This window comes from Oryzias latipes, chromosome 16, assembly GCF_053564925.1.
Source record: "Oryzias latipes strain Hd-rR chromosome 16, Olatipes_Hd-rR_3.1".
Taxonomy (NCBI): domain Eukaryota; kingdom Metazoa; phylum Chordata; class Actinopteri; order Beloniformes; family Adrianichthyidae; genus Oryzias; species Oryzias latipes.
This window is the reverse complement of record NC_136252.1, coordinates 27,418,963-27,436,779: the sequence shown is the minus strand read 5'-3', so window position 1 is coordinate 27,436,779 and position 17,817 is coordinate 27,418,963. Positions and strand designations below refer to the sequence as shown.

General features: G+C 38.8%; 2 protein-coding genes across 3 annotated transcripts; both read left to right on the top strand.

The window, feature by feature from the left end:
* Positions 1 to 988: 988 nt before the first annotated feature.
* On the top strand, positions 989 to 9,229 carry akirin1 (akirin 1). The gene is made up of 5 exons (XM_004078305.4): positions 989 to 1,384; positions 7,106 to 7,252; positions 7,799 to 7,927; positions 8,500 to 8,571; positions 8,683 to 9,229. The coding sequence occupies exons 1-5, from the start codon at positions 1,180 to 1,182 to the stop codon at positions 8,691 to 8,693; spliced, it is 564 nt and encodes a 187-aa protein (XP_004078353.1). The 5' UTR covers positions 989 to 1,179; the 3' UTR covers positions 8,694 to 9,229.
* Positions 9,230 to 9,880: 651 nt separating this feature from the next.
* On the top strand, positions 9,881 to 17,437 carry rhbdl2 (rhomboid, veinlet-like 2 (Drosophila)). 2 transcript variants are annotated; one of them, XM_011485657.4, is made up of 9 exons: positions 9,898 to 10,229; positions 11,279 to 11,306; positions 11,395 to 11,632; positions 12,671 to 12,819; positions 13,851 to 13,963; positions 14,680 to 14,780; positions 15,008 to 15,068; positions 15,146 to 15,204; positions 16,786 to 17,437. In XM_011485657.4, exons 3-9 carry the CDS (start codon positions 11,411 to 11,413, stop codon positions 16,963 to 16,965), a joined length of 885 nt encoding a protein of 294 aa, XP_011483959.1. In that variant the 5' UTR covers positions 9,898 to 10,229; positions 11,279 to 11,306; positions 11,395 to 11,410; the 3' UTR covers positions 16,966 to 17,437. The 2 variants fall into 2 exon arrangements, with proteins under 2 accessions (XP_004078351.1, XP_011483959.1); XM_004078303.5 differs by lacking the exon at positions 11,279 to 11,306 and having other exon boundaries at positions 9,881 to 10,229.
* The last annotated feature ends 380 nt before the right edge of the window (positions 17,438 to 17,817 follow it).

Genomic DNA, 17,817 nt, shown 5'->3' with positions numbered 1-17,817 from the left:
GTTCTTTGCCCATTTCAAAAAGGGAATAATGACAAACACATGAGTGTATATTAATTTGAAAAAATAAAAATAAAACAGTTGATAGCTTCTGCATTTAGCTTATAGTTAATCCTAAAGGATAAACATGACCTTTTCTTCCCAAAAGACAAACCAAATGCATTCAGCCCAGTGGTTTCTGGTTGATTTATTTGTTTAGTTATATATCTTTTACTTTAACTCCTTAGTCCGTGCCCTAAAGTTCCCCTTATTCGATCAAGTTAAATCAAGTTAAATCAACACATCGTAAATTTGAGAAAATCCACTTTTTTTTGTTGTTGTCTCAAATTGATAGAAAATTTCTTTTTGTTCATTCACTGCTGGCAAAAAAGTTAGGAGTATTATACATAAAATAATATATACATTACATTTTTCTTAAATAATTAATTAATAAGAGGAGAAAGTGTTAAAACTACCTCAGTATATTAAGCTGCATTTCGCAATTCTGTTTTAACGTAAGGTGGTTATATTTGTGTTATTTTTGTTTTCAATTTATTTTACATTATAGGTCATTTTAAATGATTTGTTCATCTGGTTACTATTAGATGGCCGATTTAATTACAAAGACCAGGTATTAGCTTAACACTATAACTACAGTTAAACATCAGAAAATATAATCTAACCACAAAAATAATTTATATATACATGTGTTGTTTGGATTTATCCATTTATTTGTAGTTAATTACCTTTTAGCAGACGTCTCGTGAACTCCCACTTTGAGTTCAACAAGAGGCTATCAACAATTACGGTAGGGGGGAACAACTAAAAATCTAAATATACAAGGGACGAAAGTGGAATATAAACTATATTAATATTCCAAACTAGTTAAATATGATTTTAAATTTGAAAAAAGTTTTGTCTTTGGACATTGTATTTAAAGTTTTTGGGAAATTAAGTGTTGTTTAGATTTGAAAACCCCCCATTTGATGTAATGGCACGGTCCACCATTGTGACGTTTTAAAAATTCAGCAGGCGCTGTCGGCAGTTGGCTTACTACTGCGAGAAGAAAATCCGTTGTTGTGGGGAGGAAGAAAGGCGAACAAGAAATTTAAGGGACGTAATCGTTTATTAAAAGCAGAGTCAACCCCTAATATTGTGGGTATTTGTATTTCCAGCTCTTTTTTGTCGTGTGGTTTAGCTAACATGGCTTGTGGAGCTACGTTAAAGCGGTCGATGGAGTTTGAGGCCCTTCTCAGCCCTCAGTCCCCTAAGCGGAGAAGGTGCAATCCACTACCGGGGACTCCGAGTACTCCATCCCCGCAAAGATGCAATCTCCGACCCCCAATCGACAGCCCAACACATTCTATGTCACCCCAGCCCATTGGAGGGGAACACAGGCTCACTCCAGGTATGCGTTTGACTCCATTTTGACGTATTTTTCTGTGTTTTAGGGTGGGTGTTATGGGGGAGGGGGTTTGGGTGGAGTGGATTCAATAGCTAGCAACTTGAGAGAATCATAATGGGGGTTGGAGGCTAATGTTAGCCCCTTAGCTATCGGCAGGACTAAGAATTATCGTCGCTTCTTCTTGCCATCGACATTTTTTATTGTTGATTTTTTTTTTTTTCTGTCTTCCCAATTTGACTGTACGTAGTAAAGTAAAAGCGAGTCTGCGAAGAGCCGTTACGTTAGCGTGATCTTTTTAAGTCTGCGTACAACCTGAACCTCGTACGTAGTGTGTCTGTTTGCTCTCTGGCTAATCATGTTGATTTCTCGAGGTACTAAATAACCACCACGCAGGATTTTATTTGTGTAACCCCCCTTTTTTACCCTCATGATGATCGTCGAATAAACGTGATTTCTTATCAAAGAAAACTCTCTTAGAGCAATGGTTTTCGATCATGGCCTTACATACTTTTTTCAAATTTCCCATCAGGCATAATGAAACCAAACGAGCATTCATATAATTTATAGGCTTTATCTGCTGACTCTCCAGGAGCCAAATGGTATCACAGCAGAGGGCACACCATTGCGGTGAATTGAATCAATCCCCGGGGTGATATCTGTAGCTCCTGTGCTACAATTGTCTTAGTCTGGAATGGAGGGGTCCACTTTGTTGCACCTTTACCATTTCCCCCTTTTCTGATCATTATGTGTTGTTCTTTGTCTTTATCTTCAGTTCTTGTTCCCCCGTTGGCATGAAATGCAGCTCCACTGCATGTGTTGGATGGGTGTGGGGACCCCAAGGAAAAGCATAATTAGTTTGAGGACTCCTCTGCAGTCCATCTCATTATCATTGAAATCTGGCCGGAGTGAATCTTAATGCTGTTCCAATTCAAGATTTTTACCCAAGACAGAGTAACTGACTGTCTGATTTGTCTCTTTTTGTGTTTTTTTTTCTTTAAATCACACTCAGTCAACAATACTATTTAAAATATTGTATTGTGCAAACATACTAAAGGAGTCTTGCAGTCGGGATTTCTCTTTTTTTTTGTCACAGTCCAGTGCTACCTCAGAACTATCAGATCATGATTATTTCTCTTTTACTGTTTTGGTCAGAAATCCTGATTTTTCTTTTTTTTTTTTTGGCACAGAAAGAAAAGCAAAATGAAAATGAAAAAAACAAACATTATTGCATGGTGGTTAGGGTGGGGGCCCTGTCATTTAATGCTCATACATTTGTATGAGTCTACCAAAGTTCACCAAAACTTGATCATTGATGTAAAAAAGAATCCCCATTTCAGTTTTTCATGTTTTCTTTTTTTTATATAGCTGCTGCATTGATAAAAGCAGCAGCCATACATTGCACATATATTGCACAAAATTTTCATTCATTATTATTTAGGACTTTATTTTTCTTATTTAAAAAAATGGTTTTTAACATGATCGTTTGATTTTTATAGTTTTTTGTAAATAGTTTTTGCTTTTCTTAACGTGTGAGGTCAAACACTCCGTTCTCTTTCATTTCAGTAGTTGCTTTTGTGAAACAACAATGTTTGAATACGGTCTGTTGAGGGTTGAAAAACCCAAATGTCCAGTTGTGGTGCAGTTTTTTTTTTTTTAAACCTTACATCTGGTATTTAAAACAGTTCATTTTTTAAAATTTTGTTTTTATTTTAGACTTTGCAAGAGTGCTTTTTTTCTGTTTCCCCCTTTTTGTCTTTGAAAATACAACCCAAAATAAACAGCACTAGATAGCAATAAATAAGGTCTGACTTGAACCAGTTGATGTATTTACATACAGATTACACATCAGAGAACAAGCTTATCATTGCTTTGGTTTATGTAGATTACTACCAACATATTTGGAGGGGTTTTAACCAAATTTTGAGAAGATCATTTATGTTCACTCTGGAGTTTGAATATAAACCTGTAAAATGTTTTGAAGAGCGCTTAAACATTGTTTTGACAAAAGAAAAAGGGTTTTACACTTTGCCACTGACAAAATGGCAAATGGTTCTAATTTATTTGGATTGTCACATGCATACGTTATATTATAAAATACTTAAGTACCTATTTTCCTGTTTTTCTCTTGAATTTCATTTAAATGTAGGTGTTGGAGTTTGAGACCTCACAACTAAAATTAAGTTATGTGCTATACATGGAAAAAAGGTCAGGTTTAAGTTTTCTCTAAATTGATCAGAAACCATGACTAAAACCATTTTTGTCATTCTTATTAATTTCCTTTAACACCAATAATCTGATTGCACCTGGATATGAAAAATCTGGAAAATTGTTTGCTTACTACAACAAATGAGTTTGCGTGAGTGGTAAGTGCTTATTGTTTGTGCCGTTCTTGTTTTGATGGTGTTAAATGTTTTACGGAATAGAACAGATTTTCTTTAAGTCTGTTGGTTTTACAGAACCCCGGGTGGATCCCTGATTGTCTGGTCCGTGTTATGTCATGTCAAGAATCGGTGAACCCTAATGTCTTCCATTTCAGCCCGTGAAGCTGAATGGCAACATAATGGTTGAAGATTTGAGGATTTTGTGTGCTAATACCTGCTCATGGTAACGCGCGTTTGGCTCACCTTCTTTGGAACCGGACTTGTCAGGCAGGTGTGGTTCTGCAGGACGGCCCGTTTCATTTAGTGCAATGTCTGCGTCCACTCTGTTCTACCCTTACATGCCTCAGGTTTGCTTATGAAACGTCGTATATTAAGTGAAGGGGAAATGTCTGACCAGTTCCTTTCAGGCAGTGCTTGTCTTGTTTTCTTGACATGTTACCTTAAAGAGTTGTAGTTCAGATCTGATACTTGTGTCAGGTTATTTGGATGTCTTATTACTCGTGCTCATCTTGATAGTAATGAAAAATTATTGATAAGAGTAATTTAAACTGAAAAACACACATCACTAACTTTGGGCAGACTTGAAATCCATGTCTTTTAATTATTATGATCATTTTTCTCACCAAGGAAGGATGGAATAAAAACTGTTTTTTATTTTAATCCCCTTTCAAAGCTTTATTTTCTGTTATTGTTTTAATATTTGCTTTTAGTTTCAGTTCTCTCCTTTGAAAAAGCACAACCAAGTTGCATCTTTGCTCTTTCCCTGTTGGATTCACATTGACCCCCCTGGGGGCATAAGTGTCCTGCTCTTGTTTACCAATTCATCATGGGTTACACTGTTGCAGAATTTAGTAGGGAGGAGGGGACTTTTATGCAGGAGGCAGAAGAGCAAAAAGGCTGGGAGTGTTGGGTTTTCTGGGTTAACATTAGCTTAATACTGGAAAGACCCGGTTCTTTCTTCATCTCGTTTGAATGTCGATGATTGAACCTTCTGGATTATTTGATCTCGACGTGGAGACGAGCACCTGAGTCTGCTTTTGAGGAAAATACTGAAGCAGGATCAGCCAGACTTTGTCTGTAAAATGCTCACCTGCAGTTGTTCACACAGGAGAAAAAATAGATGACACTAAATCAGGGAATCTCTTCAATACCTTTTAAAAAAAAAAAAAAAAAAAAGAACTGAAAATGGTGACGGCATCAACTCTCTGCAGCAGCACTTTCCCTCTCAAACTGCAACGTTTCTGCCTGTCGCATTGTTTCTCACTACATTTTGGAACCTGAGCTAACTATAAGGTGTTTTTTTCTTAGTGAACAAAGGATGTAAAAGACTTCTCAAGGTGGAGAGAAGCTGCATGATAAAGAGGCTTGTGATTGATTGCTTGGCTTAGTTGACTCCCCTGCTGATGAAGTGCTGTAGACAGGAGAGCTGGAGGAGACGATCCGGCATCATTTGTTTGGGCTTTCGGTCTCGTAGATGCAGCAGTATCCACATCCCCCCTAGTGTTGCTTTAAATTCGTCATTATGTTGAAATGAACCAGGAAGTGCCGGCTCAGTCTGCATCTATTTAAAGCCACTTTTGTCTCTATGGTATTTTCAGCACACATCAAGGACAGATATACATAGAAATGTCAAATATTCACACAAGTACAAATCTACTGGAACTGGTTGGACATCTGGAAACCTCTGCTTTAGGAAATGAGGATTTTTACAGCCACACATAGAATCTGGAGCATCAACCTGAAGAAACGGGTTTACCCTCTGATTGTGTGGATGTGACCTGCTGTTCTGCATTATGCAGGCTTTCAGGTTAATGACTCACAGGAAAACATTCGAGTCATTTATGTTGTACAGTTTTATTCAACAACAACACCTAACGTACACAAACCAACCAGGCTGAGCAGATTCAATCTGTGTCCTAGCAGATATGTTTAATTAAGATATTGTAAAAAAAAGGAATTGTCAAATACTGAAGTGTTGGATGCAGATTTGTAACTGCACCTCTAATTCAGATTTTTTTATTACGGTTGGGCAATAGATCTATTCATTTGAATTTGTTCTTTTCAGAAGATTTATTTTTGACTAAATCTGGATTTTAATTTCTCTGCACTCTTTCTTGGAGAGCAAAAATGATTAGAAATCAATAAAAGTTAGAAAAAAATAATTTTGTGTTGACTTCCTTTCTGTTTACATTCAATAAATATATTTATAAAATAACAGCTATGGTGATAATTTTACTGGTAAAATATATGTTTTTGGTTGATTTTTGTTCTGTTTTGGTTTTTAACTTACTGGCTAACTTGGCATGTGAGTCAAAAATGGGATTTTGGCCTCTGGGGTTGACTTCAAACTGGAGCATGAAACCACACGCTCCCGTTTGAAGGTGGGAGTCCGACACATTTGTTTCTCCACCTAAAACAGAGACACTCTGTCGAGTGTGAGGACGGTTCCTCTGTACAAGATGCTCATGCTAGCAGGAGCGCACAAAACGCCTACTGCTTTATTTTACAAACATTTCACTGCTGAACTTTGTTTTCCAGCTAATTTTCCGAATGAAATGTTCAAATAAACGTTTTTGTTAATATATTTTATCATTTGTCATTTCTGTTAGACAAAATAAAAGGAGGGAGAAAAAAATCAATTAAAATTGGAGATGGAATTTGTTCTGAACAAATCTGAGATTTTAGTTGTGATCATATCACCCAGCTCTATCCCAGTCCTTTTTTTTATTATTTTATTTTAGATGTTCGACACTGTCAGACTAATGTGGCAGCATGGCTGCTCAGCCTCTCCCCACCCAAGATAAATGAGGCACCGCGCCCCCACAGAATCGTTTTGTGGCGTTGTTTACATAAAGTATTACATTTCATTTATGCTTTGTAAGGAAAATGAAAAGTTTGAAAGAAGTGAAAGTGATACAATCACATGATTTACATGTGTGGTTGTGCTTTTTTTTTTTTTAAACTAACTTCTACCTAAATTCACATCTTTAGTGCTTGCATTTAAGTTTTTTGCTTTTGGATGAGGAGGAACATTGACAATGAAAGGTTCTTTTTGTTTTGTAAACAGCTGACTGGTTTAAAATGCTGTTCAGTCTGGACAATATCCAGAATTAAGAGGGTAGGGAGGGGCCATTCACCACGACATGATAATCTCCATGTAGAACTATCATCTGATTTTTGGGTAGCTTTTATTTATTTTTTTGGTTGGTTCTGCAGCCTTGCCAGGTCTCTGTGCATCTGTAGGTTTGGTCATTTGGCTCCATTAAGCATATTTCCACAAATATCAGTTTAAACATACAACGTTCTAATGTTTCTCTGTTTGCTCTTTGGTTGCCTCCTGCAGAGCAAATCTTCCAGAACCTCCGTCAGGAGTACAGTCGAATCCAGAGGCGGCGGCAGCTGGAAGGAGCCTTCAACCAGGCTGAGGCCTGCAGCTCCAGTGACGCCCCCAGTCCCAGCTCCTCCCTCACCGCTCCCAGCTCCCCACCAGGTGACATTATCCAAAATATTTGACTCTCTCCTAACAAGATTTCTATGCTCAATTTAATTAGTTGACATTTTAGATGTTAAAGTGTGCATAAATTAAAAAGGGTGTTAAACGTATCCAGAATCAATCAAAAGACTAAATTTATTTGAAAGAAAATGATGTTAAAAAGTCCCATGGTATGATTTAAGACCATCAGTGACATCACAAATCTTCATTTAGTGCTTGGCTTATCTGTAATTCATCAGTTTTGCACGTTTTTGTCTTTGTAATGAATTCTGTACAAAAACGTACCAGCGGCTGCATTGAATTAAACTGGAGGGCCAAAAAAGCACCTCCGTTAAAATTAGTCAAACCCAACATTTCAAATCTGCTGGACCTGCCGCTGAGCTTTCATGCTTACGTCTCCTTCCACCAGTATGACCTTTATCAGTTCATCTTCTTGGCTGATGGAAAATCGTAAAGGCCGTGAATAAACTTTTAAAAAGGCGAGTTTCTCTCTGTCCATTAATCACGGTTCCACCGCATTTCTGCATTTCTCTGTTCTCGCAGGTGCCTCAAGGAAGGACCAGCCGTCGTTTACCCTGAGGCAGGTTAGCCTCCTGTGCGAGCGCCTCCTCAAAGACCACGAGGAGAAGATCCGGGAGGAATACGAACAAATCCTAAACACAAAACTTGCAGGTGACAAACAAGACTGAGTCTGTGTGTGGGCAGTTTGAAAGCATTCAGGACCGCATCGATAGGAACCTCTGGTCTAGTAATGATGAGCGTCCTGTCAAAGAGTGAGATCTTTAGTGGATTTGGAGAAAACTGATTGTTGATGGGACTGCTGGTATTTGTTGTCCAGCTCCTATTTCCTATAGACAGCTGCTCCTCTTAGAAAAATGTATCTGAAGGGAAATGTGGGGGAACATGTCATGACAGGGATTCAGTGGGCTGGCTTCACTTCATGTAGTCCAGGCATTGCTGTCCCTGCTCTATTTCACTGTCTGAATAATTACACCAAATTTCAGTTTAAAGGAAGAATGAAATCAAACTGGTTCTGAATAATTGCCAATTTTTTTGCAGATAAATCACAACACCGTAAGTAATAAATAAAATAAAATGTAATTGAATTGGAAAATGAGGCAAAAAGAATTGTGGCATAAAATTGGCAGTAAAATGAGCTCTTTTAAACGAAATGAAAATTAAAAATCCCTTTACCTCGCTAATGCAAAGAAACCCTTTTAATGTCTTTTCTTTTTTCTTTTTAGAACAATATGAATCTTTTGTGAAATTCACACAAGACCAGATAATGCGAAGATACGGAGCTCGGCCTGCGAGTTGTAAGTAATGTGTTTCCTTCAAGTCTGTGCTGTTGGGCAGGTTCTATGCGTTTGTTTGCTGTTGGTCTAATGTCTGACTTTAATGCTGATGCGTCGTCTTCTTCATCACAGATGTCTCCTGAGCTCAAAACAACAACAACGTGATCCCAGCTTCCTCTCCAAGATGGGTACTCTTCTACTGCCTCCTCCTCCAGAGTTGATTTACATTTTATTCCCCTAATGCATCTCCTCTCCTTTTTTTGTTTGGGTGCCATGGTTTAACTACTTGTATCCTTTTTTTTTCAATTTTCCACACTTTTGCTGCTGGCCAAAATCAGAGGAATCTTAAAAGAAAACTATTGATGAAACCCACTTTTTCTTTTTTCTTGTCAATAGGTTCATTCCAGCTCTACTGAAAAAAAATCAGATGTTTTAAATTTTTTGCTGGCGCTGTAGAAAAACGCTTTTTATTTTTCTTTTCTTTTCTATTTCTTTCTTTCTTTTTTTTTGGCTTGTGATCATCCTAATATAACCCCCCCAACCGCTCTATTTAATGGAGCTTGTGCTTTTCCCCTCGTACCATGTCCCACACCCCACCTTATTCCTCACAGCTCTTAACCCGAGAATGTGGATTTTTCTCCCTTTTGAAGAAAAATAAATAAAACTTCTGTGACTAAAATGTGTATTTCACAAACTTTTTTTTATACTTTACATGAAAGATAAACAGTTAAAAGAAGCAATTATTACAGGTCTATAGAAAGTACATATTTAAGTTCATACTTTAATAATTTTTTTTACATGCAATATATTTCTAAACACCCACTAAGCAGGTATATTTGTTATTCTAGTGTTGGAATTGCGGGTGGGCCTTTCTTTTAGAGAACATCCATGTGTGGTAGATGGAACATGCAAACTCAGGGAAACGGTTGCATCAGTCCATAAATGTATGCTTCTTATACTTCAATATAAAATAAAAATAAACATGATTTCTATTGACATTTGGAAAAATGGAAACGAACAATACCAAATTGTCCTTTTTGTTGCAACATTTTAAGTATTCTGCCTTTTCTTCAGGACCAGCCGCTGACATTTTTTATGAGCATCTGCTGCCACCTTGTGGTGCCTCCATGTAACTGCAGCATCAAGTTTGTCTCTAACGCACTTTGATCTGCTGGACACGGTCTCAACGTGTGTTTGTCATAAAAACACGACTTTTTTCTTTACTCATATTTGTAGATGTATGTTATGTAGTAGGAAGGGCTTATAGAGTTCCACTACCACCTGTGGAGGTAGAACCCTGCATGTGACGTCACGACCTACAGGTGTGGTTATTTGCATCAGGTAGACAGTGCGCTGCTGCGTTTGTGAACGACCTCAAGAGCTGGAGACCCCTCGCGCTTCACAAACAGGAAGTCGATGTTGTCGGTGGTTTGTTTGCTCCAAGGAAGGAAGGAAGGCGGTGTTTATCTGGAAAGAATAATCAAAGCGCTGAACACAACGAGGCTTACTGTCACGGGTTAAAGCAGGCTCATCCTCTGAAAACACAGACAGTTTAGTAAATAATGTGTCTTGTATTTTATAGTCTTTTATTGCACTGTAGTCGCGCGTCAACGAGTTTTTATCCGTGAGAGAAAAACATCTGTTTGCGCTCTGGATTCTTCCTGTCGGTGAAAATTCGGGTAAGTGGGTCAAATTTATTTATGAACCCTTAAAAAGATTTATCAAGCTACATTTAAAGTTCCACCAACAGGACAGACAATGACTAAAAACCTCGACAGAGGAAGCACGTCTGCGCATGCGCCCCCATGATCCCTCCGTGCTTTGGCAAAACTGTCGAGTTCAGTTGAGACAAGTTGGAAAAATCATTAGACAGAAATGTTTTTCAGCACAAGTACAAGCAGCTTTACGAGAGGCGAACAGTCACTGAGGTTTTAAAGGGTTAAAATGTAAATGTATGTCATACTTTTATACTCTGAGCAACTTGGTCAGCAGAATATATAAGATGCTTTATGCTTATTCTCAATAAACACCACTTTGACAGTAGATTAAACCTTTGACCATCATTTTCCTCAGTTAAATATGTTAAAAATTTAAACATAGTTGGCAAAACTGAAGTAAAAAAATCAAACTATAAATTCAGTATTTATTCAAATTGTTTGCATTTTCTTTTAAACCAAAGAGCCATAATAGAGGGGTTGCCTCAGTGAATCAGCTGTGAATGGAGCTTTATGATGAAAATAGTTTCAAGTGAATGCACACTGCTAAAAAAACAAACAACTCTGACATAAACAGGACTAAATACCATCAAAGTAAACTAGCGAGTCATACTGAGACTGAAAGCAAAAGTCACTCTGATTGCTCAGAAGTCCACATGAATCAAGATAGAAACTAAAAGTGATTCTCAAATCACATTTTGGCTTCAAAATCTGTCAAAGTTATTAGACATAAAATGAGTCAAATATGACTCAAAACTCGTCAGTTATGATTGAGTTGTATCAAAAAGTCATGCTGCTGTAATATGTTACTTTAAAAATGAGTTATTCCCAACATAGAGCACAGGAATCAGAAAGAAGACCAATAAATTTAAAAAAAAAAGAAAAACATTCTAGCCACAAAGGCATGTTTTCTCAAACTACGACTATTCTATTGAAAAACTTTCTTGATGAGATTATATTTCTTGCACGGCAAGCCAGTTTTTCTTGAAACAAGGTCTTTTCTCTTTCTTAAGATCCAGTTTTGCAGTGCAGTAAATACTGGTGTGTAGCGGAGAAGCATTAAATAAAGTGTGAGTGTAGCTGGTGATGTGAATCCTGCTGCTTTTCTGACCGTGTCTGTCTTGTGTAGGACTTTTAACGCAGCGATGGATATCATCAGCATAGAGCAGCGGAACCCCCTCAATGCAGAACGGAACGACGAGCCAGGCAGTAGAGCCAGGGACACCCAGACAAAGACGGGATGTTGGGAAAAGCTTCACCAGTCGGTTCCTCAGTACATGCTTCCAAAAGAATTGCACAGCGTTTATCTGGAGAAGGCCAACTGCTTCCCACCCCCCATCTTCATCATCCTCATCAGCATTGCTGAGGTAGCCCTGCGTTTTACTCCCACTCTGTAGGACCTCTGGGACAATCGGTATGGATCCTCTGACCTGATTCTAAAACCGGCAGCCTACATGTGGCTTGCTCGCGATAATTACTTCATGGATTTATTGCGATCATGTTTAGTGGGACCAGAAATGCTGAACGCCATGAGAACGGAATCATTGACGCGGAGAAAAATGTTGGCTTTCCCAGCTGAATAGACCTGGATGTTCAACTTTAATTGTAAAATTATATGGATTTATATTTTTCTTTATTTGTACTTATTGAGGCAGATTATCAGTTTTTGGGAAATGTGATGAAAAAAACCCATCTACTAAAAGAAGAAAAGAAAAAGATGACTTTAAAAAAAATGATGTCGCTGTGCAGCTTTGTAGTTAAATGCTATTCCTGCAGAATTCCTGCACTCATTTTCTTCCTTCTACTTTTACAGCTGGTTTGGATTTAGCTCCTCGCCCTTAAAGACCACTCCAGTGAAAATTGTTTGCGGGTTTTTTTCTCTGATGATGGTGGACATACTGAAAAGCAAGCCTAAAATTGCATCTGAGTATTACCAAATGAATCGTGAATCAGGAGCAGATGAAAAAAATGCAGTTTAAAAAAAGAGTGTATTTGTGTAACGGTAGTGGAAAATACAATTGATGTGAGGGTCACTAGCTCCCTGCTCTTCATCCTCTTGCAGATAAATAGATCTATGTACATCTTCGTTTTCCTCAAAACTTTACGGCTGGATAGCTCCGATACTGTTCGCCGTTTTTGTTCCCTGTTAAGTTGGGGTGATGAGGGGGTGTAAGCTAGCAGTAAACAGATGAGTGACAGGAAGTGGGGGCGGGCTTACTCTGAGGTGAATTTCCAATGAACTACTGCCGCTCTGCAGAGACTATGTCCTAGAAAACAACACAGATTTTTCATTTATTTAAATTTTGGCTTAGAACGGCATAATCATAATTAAAAAAAACTCTGGAATGCTTTGAAAATGGATCCAAAGATGATCAGAGTCTGGGTTTGTCTCCTCTGTCTTTCAGCTGGCAGTGTTCATCTACTACGCTGTTTGGAAACCTCAGAAGCAGTGGGTGACCCTGGATGAAGGGATCTGGAACAGCCCTCTGACATACCGACCTGATCACAGACAGGAAGCGTGGCGTTTTGTCTCCTACATGTTTGTCCACGCTGGGTAAGAGCCGTGCTGTCGGTCCAACTCTTCAGCTGCATGATGAGAACTCCAGACAGGGAAAAAAGGAAGGCACCACAGCCCTGAAGTTACAGCTCAGTTTGCTGCTTCCTGTCATTTTTGTGGGTTTTTCGTGCTGATTCAACCCTGTGGTTGCTGCGGGTGGATCCCAGTTTAAATGTTAGGTTCATCACGTGTGTAACTGCTCCAGCAGGACAACAATTATAGCAAAGATTTGTCTCTTCACAACTTTAATGTTTTAATTTAAAGTATATCACAGATACTACGAAGTCTATTGAGACGACTGTTGTTGTGATTTTAAACTATACAAATAAAACTGAATTGAATACTAAAACAAAACATATTCCATATTAAAAAATGTAATTTAATTATCTGATTATGGTATGGTTTCTACATTTATATAAGCATTCTATTGAATCATCAGATTACATAGTTCCCTTGTTTATTCCGGGGGATACACAAAAAAAACCTGCGATAGGTGAAATCCAGGATTATAGATGTTTTAAGGCTGTAAAACTCCTCTCTACACACTTTATACACTTTCCTCAGACAGACACAAACATTTTCACTCTCTTCTGTCTTGCTTAAACTCTCAAAGTTCAAACCTTCATAGAAATATAAGTCCAGTATTATAGAAGGAAAACAAAGATCTGTTCGCGATTGCAGATTTATGGAAATGTTGCAAACTGAACGCATTCTCTACAGGAGACAGAAAACCGAGGAGGTTGATTGACAATTCAATTCAATTCAATTCAATTTTATTTGTATAGCCCAAAATCACAACAACAGTCGTCTCGATGGGCTTCGAAGACAAGGATGACAGCCAATCAGGACGCAGAACACAGCGGACGGGGATTCTTTTTTTTTTAAAGCATGCAAGATTGCACTGAAAAATGATTCCACTAAACAGTGAGACAGCGAAGGCAAACAGTCATATAGCCTGGGGCTACTCCCTACAGAATTCTACCACTGTAGCACAGACACACCCTGTTTCTCTGCTCTTCTCTTTCCAGTGTGGAGCACATTGTGGGGAACTTGTTGATGCAGCTGTTGGTGGGCATTCCATTGGAAATGGTGCACAAAGGCTTCGAGGTGGGAATGGTTTACATGGCTGGCGTTATTGCAGGTGAGCGTCATTTCTCTGCTCTTTGAATCTCACCTGTGCTTCTGAATTCCTTATAAATTAAACATTTCTGGAGTCAGAATTGTTTGGCTTCCTGAGTTTCTTTCTCTCCTGGTTTTTCTTAAAGACACACTCCAATGAAAATGGTGTTTTTAGTGTTTGTAACAGAAAATGAAGCTTCAAAGTGCATTCTGAAAATATTCAATTTCCTCATCTGAGCTGGAATCTGTCTCCAAACTGTACCCCTGGATCGCTCCCATATTGCTCGTCAATTTTGTTGCAACTGTAATGTTAGGTTGGGTGTGTGAGGGACTGTAAGCCGGCAGGATAGCATGTAAACAGAGAGCTCTCAGTTATGGGTGGTGGGAAGTAAGGGGGAGGTTGCTCTGTGCCAACGGTCCCGCCCACAACTCTGAGTCAGCTCTGCAGAAACTACGCCCTAGAAACACAGGTTTTTTTAAAGTTTGGATAAAAATGGCTAAATCATAATTAAAAGACCACTGGGAACACTTTTACTATAGATCAAAATATGATTGGAGAGGGTCTTTAGGGTTAAAGACATATAAATATTTTTTCATGAGAAGAAACGGCTCAGCTATAATAAGTGGAGTTGATCTCTATCAGTAAAAAACAATATTTTTATTTGTTTCAAAGAGAAAGTGTTTTTCCTTTAGTCTGATTCAGAATAAGAAGCTTGACTATAAAACCGTTTTTTTCAGGCTCTTTGGCGAGTTCCATCTTTGATCCTTTCAGTGGCCTGGTGGGGGCTTCTGGGGGTGTTTATGCCCTGTTAGGAGGCTATTTCATGAACGCAATAGTGGTAAGTATTCAAAAGGTTCCACAGGCTGATTTGAAAACAGAGAAAAACCAGAGATATTGAAGGTTGTTCTAAATCTATTGTTTGCTGACAAAAAAATATACAATAAAAATGATTTTAGTAGGACATCTTAGAAAGACTTTGAAACTACCAATCTAAAGTTGTGCAAAAAAAACCCAAGCCTCTTTTGTTTTTAAATTGACATCCTTCTTTTGTATTTTTTTTACCAGAATTTTAGAGAGATGAATCCTATTTTTCGAGTTTTTCGAATCGTCATCATAGTCTTCATAGGTGAGTTTTGCTTTTGTGCCGCAGTTTAGGGGGTTGTATCCAATTCTGTTCCATCAAACTTCATTTTCTTTCCATAGTGGGCGGAGACTTTGGGTTTGCTCTCTACAGAAGATTTGTTGCACACGACAATTTGCAGGTATGGGGGGCCTTGGGGGGGAACTGTTGTTTCACTTTTGCTGAGTGTTTAGTGATGAGGCGCAACAATCAGATCAGGTCTTTGTTTGAGTGGACACTGCAGATGCACGCAAGAGTGTACGGCACATAGCCTGTATGGCCATATACACATATATATATATCTGGTATAGACCATGTACAGCCCATGGTATTCACATTGGACAAGCAGGGAGGGGCTTCTTCTTTTTCTTTTTCTACTGTTTTCTAGCACTTACCCACGGTTCGGGTAAATACTCGATTCTGATTGGCTGCTGGGTGTGGATTAAAAAGTGATAATCCACAGTGATAATTTACACCCAAAAAAAAGTTCCAGTCACAAAGCCTTAATGTTTTGTATCACTGCACTGGCTTCATCATTTGGACAAAAACAAGCGGTAAGAGGTGAACTTTCTCTCTGAACTGATGCGTTATTTAATCCATATTGACAATCAACATATATATCGCTTTCATTTGACGCTGCAGTCAAGGTCGGTGCCGGGTCAGTGGCGCCTAGTCATGTTACCGTGTCAATTCGCCGCACCACATAACAAATAGTCAGCTTTTTGTGAAAAACGCCATCTAAACTGAAAAAATAACAAAAATAAAAGGATAAAAACTGATTGAATTTTTTTTTTTTGATAAATGACCAAGGTATGAGTGGGAAGATTGCCAACGAATTGTGCATTATCAGAAATGAACAGAAGCCTGAAACGTCCTACACGAAGCAGAGGACGGTTGCTTCTGGAAAGTGCGTTCATTTCTGTTATACCATGCGCCGGGCACGCCATGCATAAATTTCTGATGATGCACACTTTGTCTGCCACTGTCCTGCCTGAACCATGGTCACTTACAAAAGAAATAAATATTACATCAGTTTTTAGTTCTTTATTCTTGTTATTCCGATGTATGAACGATGCATTCGTCACTATCTAATCTTGCAACGTGCGTTTAATGGTTGCACGTTTTGTATGTACATTGACATTTCACTGGAAGTGGTTACTTGATCGCATATTGCTGAGTCACAGTCCCCACTGTTGTGCTACGTTCACACCAGGCTTGGAAAATTGTGCGTTCAAGCGACCGCTTCAAGTGAAAAGTCTATGTAAATGTGTGTTTCAGGCTTTCGCGTTCAGTACGTTCACGCGTGACTACCCAAGTTTTTAAGTCCATTTTTGGGCTCTGCGTACCAAGCGTGTGGCCGTTGAGCACGCATCAAAAGTGAAAGCAGTTGAACGTTGACCAATGAGGGAATTGGATTTGGTTGAGATGTATTGGTAGCTTCTTTTTTCAAAACACAGTACTACCAACCGCGAGACTTGCACTCTCAGACATTTCCCACCTTCCAACTGTGAGTACATGTGCTAGTATCGGGTTCCTATAATCAAGTTTGAAAGTCGTTTCATAAAAACGCATTTTAGAGTGCCAGCTTAGCGTGTTCTTGAATGCGCATCAATACCTGGTGTATGTTGTTGCATAACCAATTACAATTAGTGTTCAGTGATACATTTCAAGTGAACAAACTCAAACCTGTGAATGTTCATTTTTCGTCTTTTTTATTCTCTAGGTGTCATTTGTGGCTCACTTGGGAGGAATTGCGGCCGGTATGACCATTGGCTTCGTCTTCTTCAGTGCTTACAATCAGAAGTTGCTGAAGGACTTCCGTTTCTGGGTCTGCATTGCGGGCTACATAGTCTTCCTCTTCTTTGCTGTCGTCTACAACATTTTCATCTCCCCAGCGCCGTAGGAACTGCTGCCTAGAACTTTCTGCCACTCAGGAAACTAAACTGTGTTTTCAGGGTATTGTTATTTTTTTTAAATCAGGGACTTTGTAAATGTAGAATTGACATAATCTGGTTGCCTACAGGCGTTTTTGTGCAGCACTGGAGTCTAACCAGACAATTTCTGAGAATCCACTCTTGTTCTTTTAACTCAGGAAGGATTTTGTTGTTCTTTTTAACACTTTTAACTGTTTTTTTAAAAATATTTTATACATTTTTATACACATATACATGCTTTGTTCACACTAATCATATCATCTGTGTTAGTACTGTGGATAGGAGGTAGAGCCTTTGCCTCCTCACTGTAGAGACAGTTGTCCAAAGTGTCCTTGACCAACACTGAACACTTAGCTGTCGGACTCGCCTAATGCCTCTATGACTATCATGCAGTATTGATAACGTGTCCTAAATGCTAAATGTTTTCAAATCTAAAGGCCTGTTCACACCGGGACGAATTTCGCCGGCGATTTTTGCCGACGTTTAACGCCTCGTGACTAAACAAAGGGCACCAATGAGAGTGTGCACACCGACGCGAAAAAACGCCACGCGCCAAAGCGTCAAAAAAAAAAAAACGCCTCGGGTTCGTTTTTTTTTTTCTCGACGCGTTGCGTCGAAATCTATTCGACCAATGAGAATGGCGCTTTTGCACACGTGTCTGGAGCTTCTGAAGTTACAGTAAAACACAACTTGGGGGCGCTCAAACACAAAACTGCCTTGCTGAGCACACATACCAGCGAAGAAGATAGACGCCAAGTAGCGTCTACGCTGCCGCAAAGAAATAATGACGGACATTCTAAAATATCCCCTTACCAAGTACC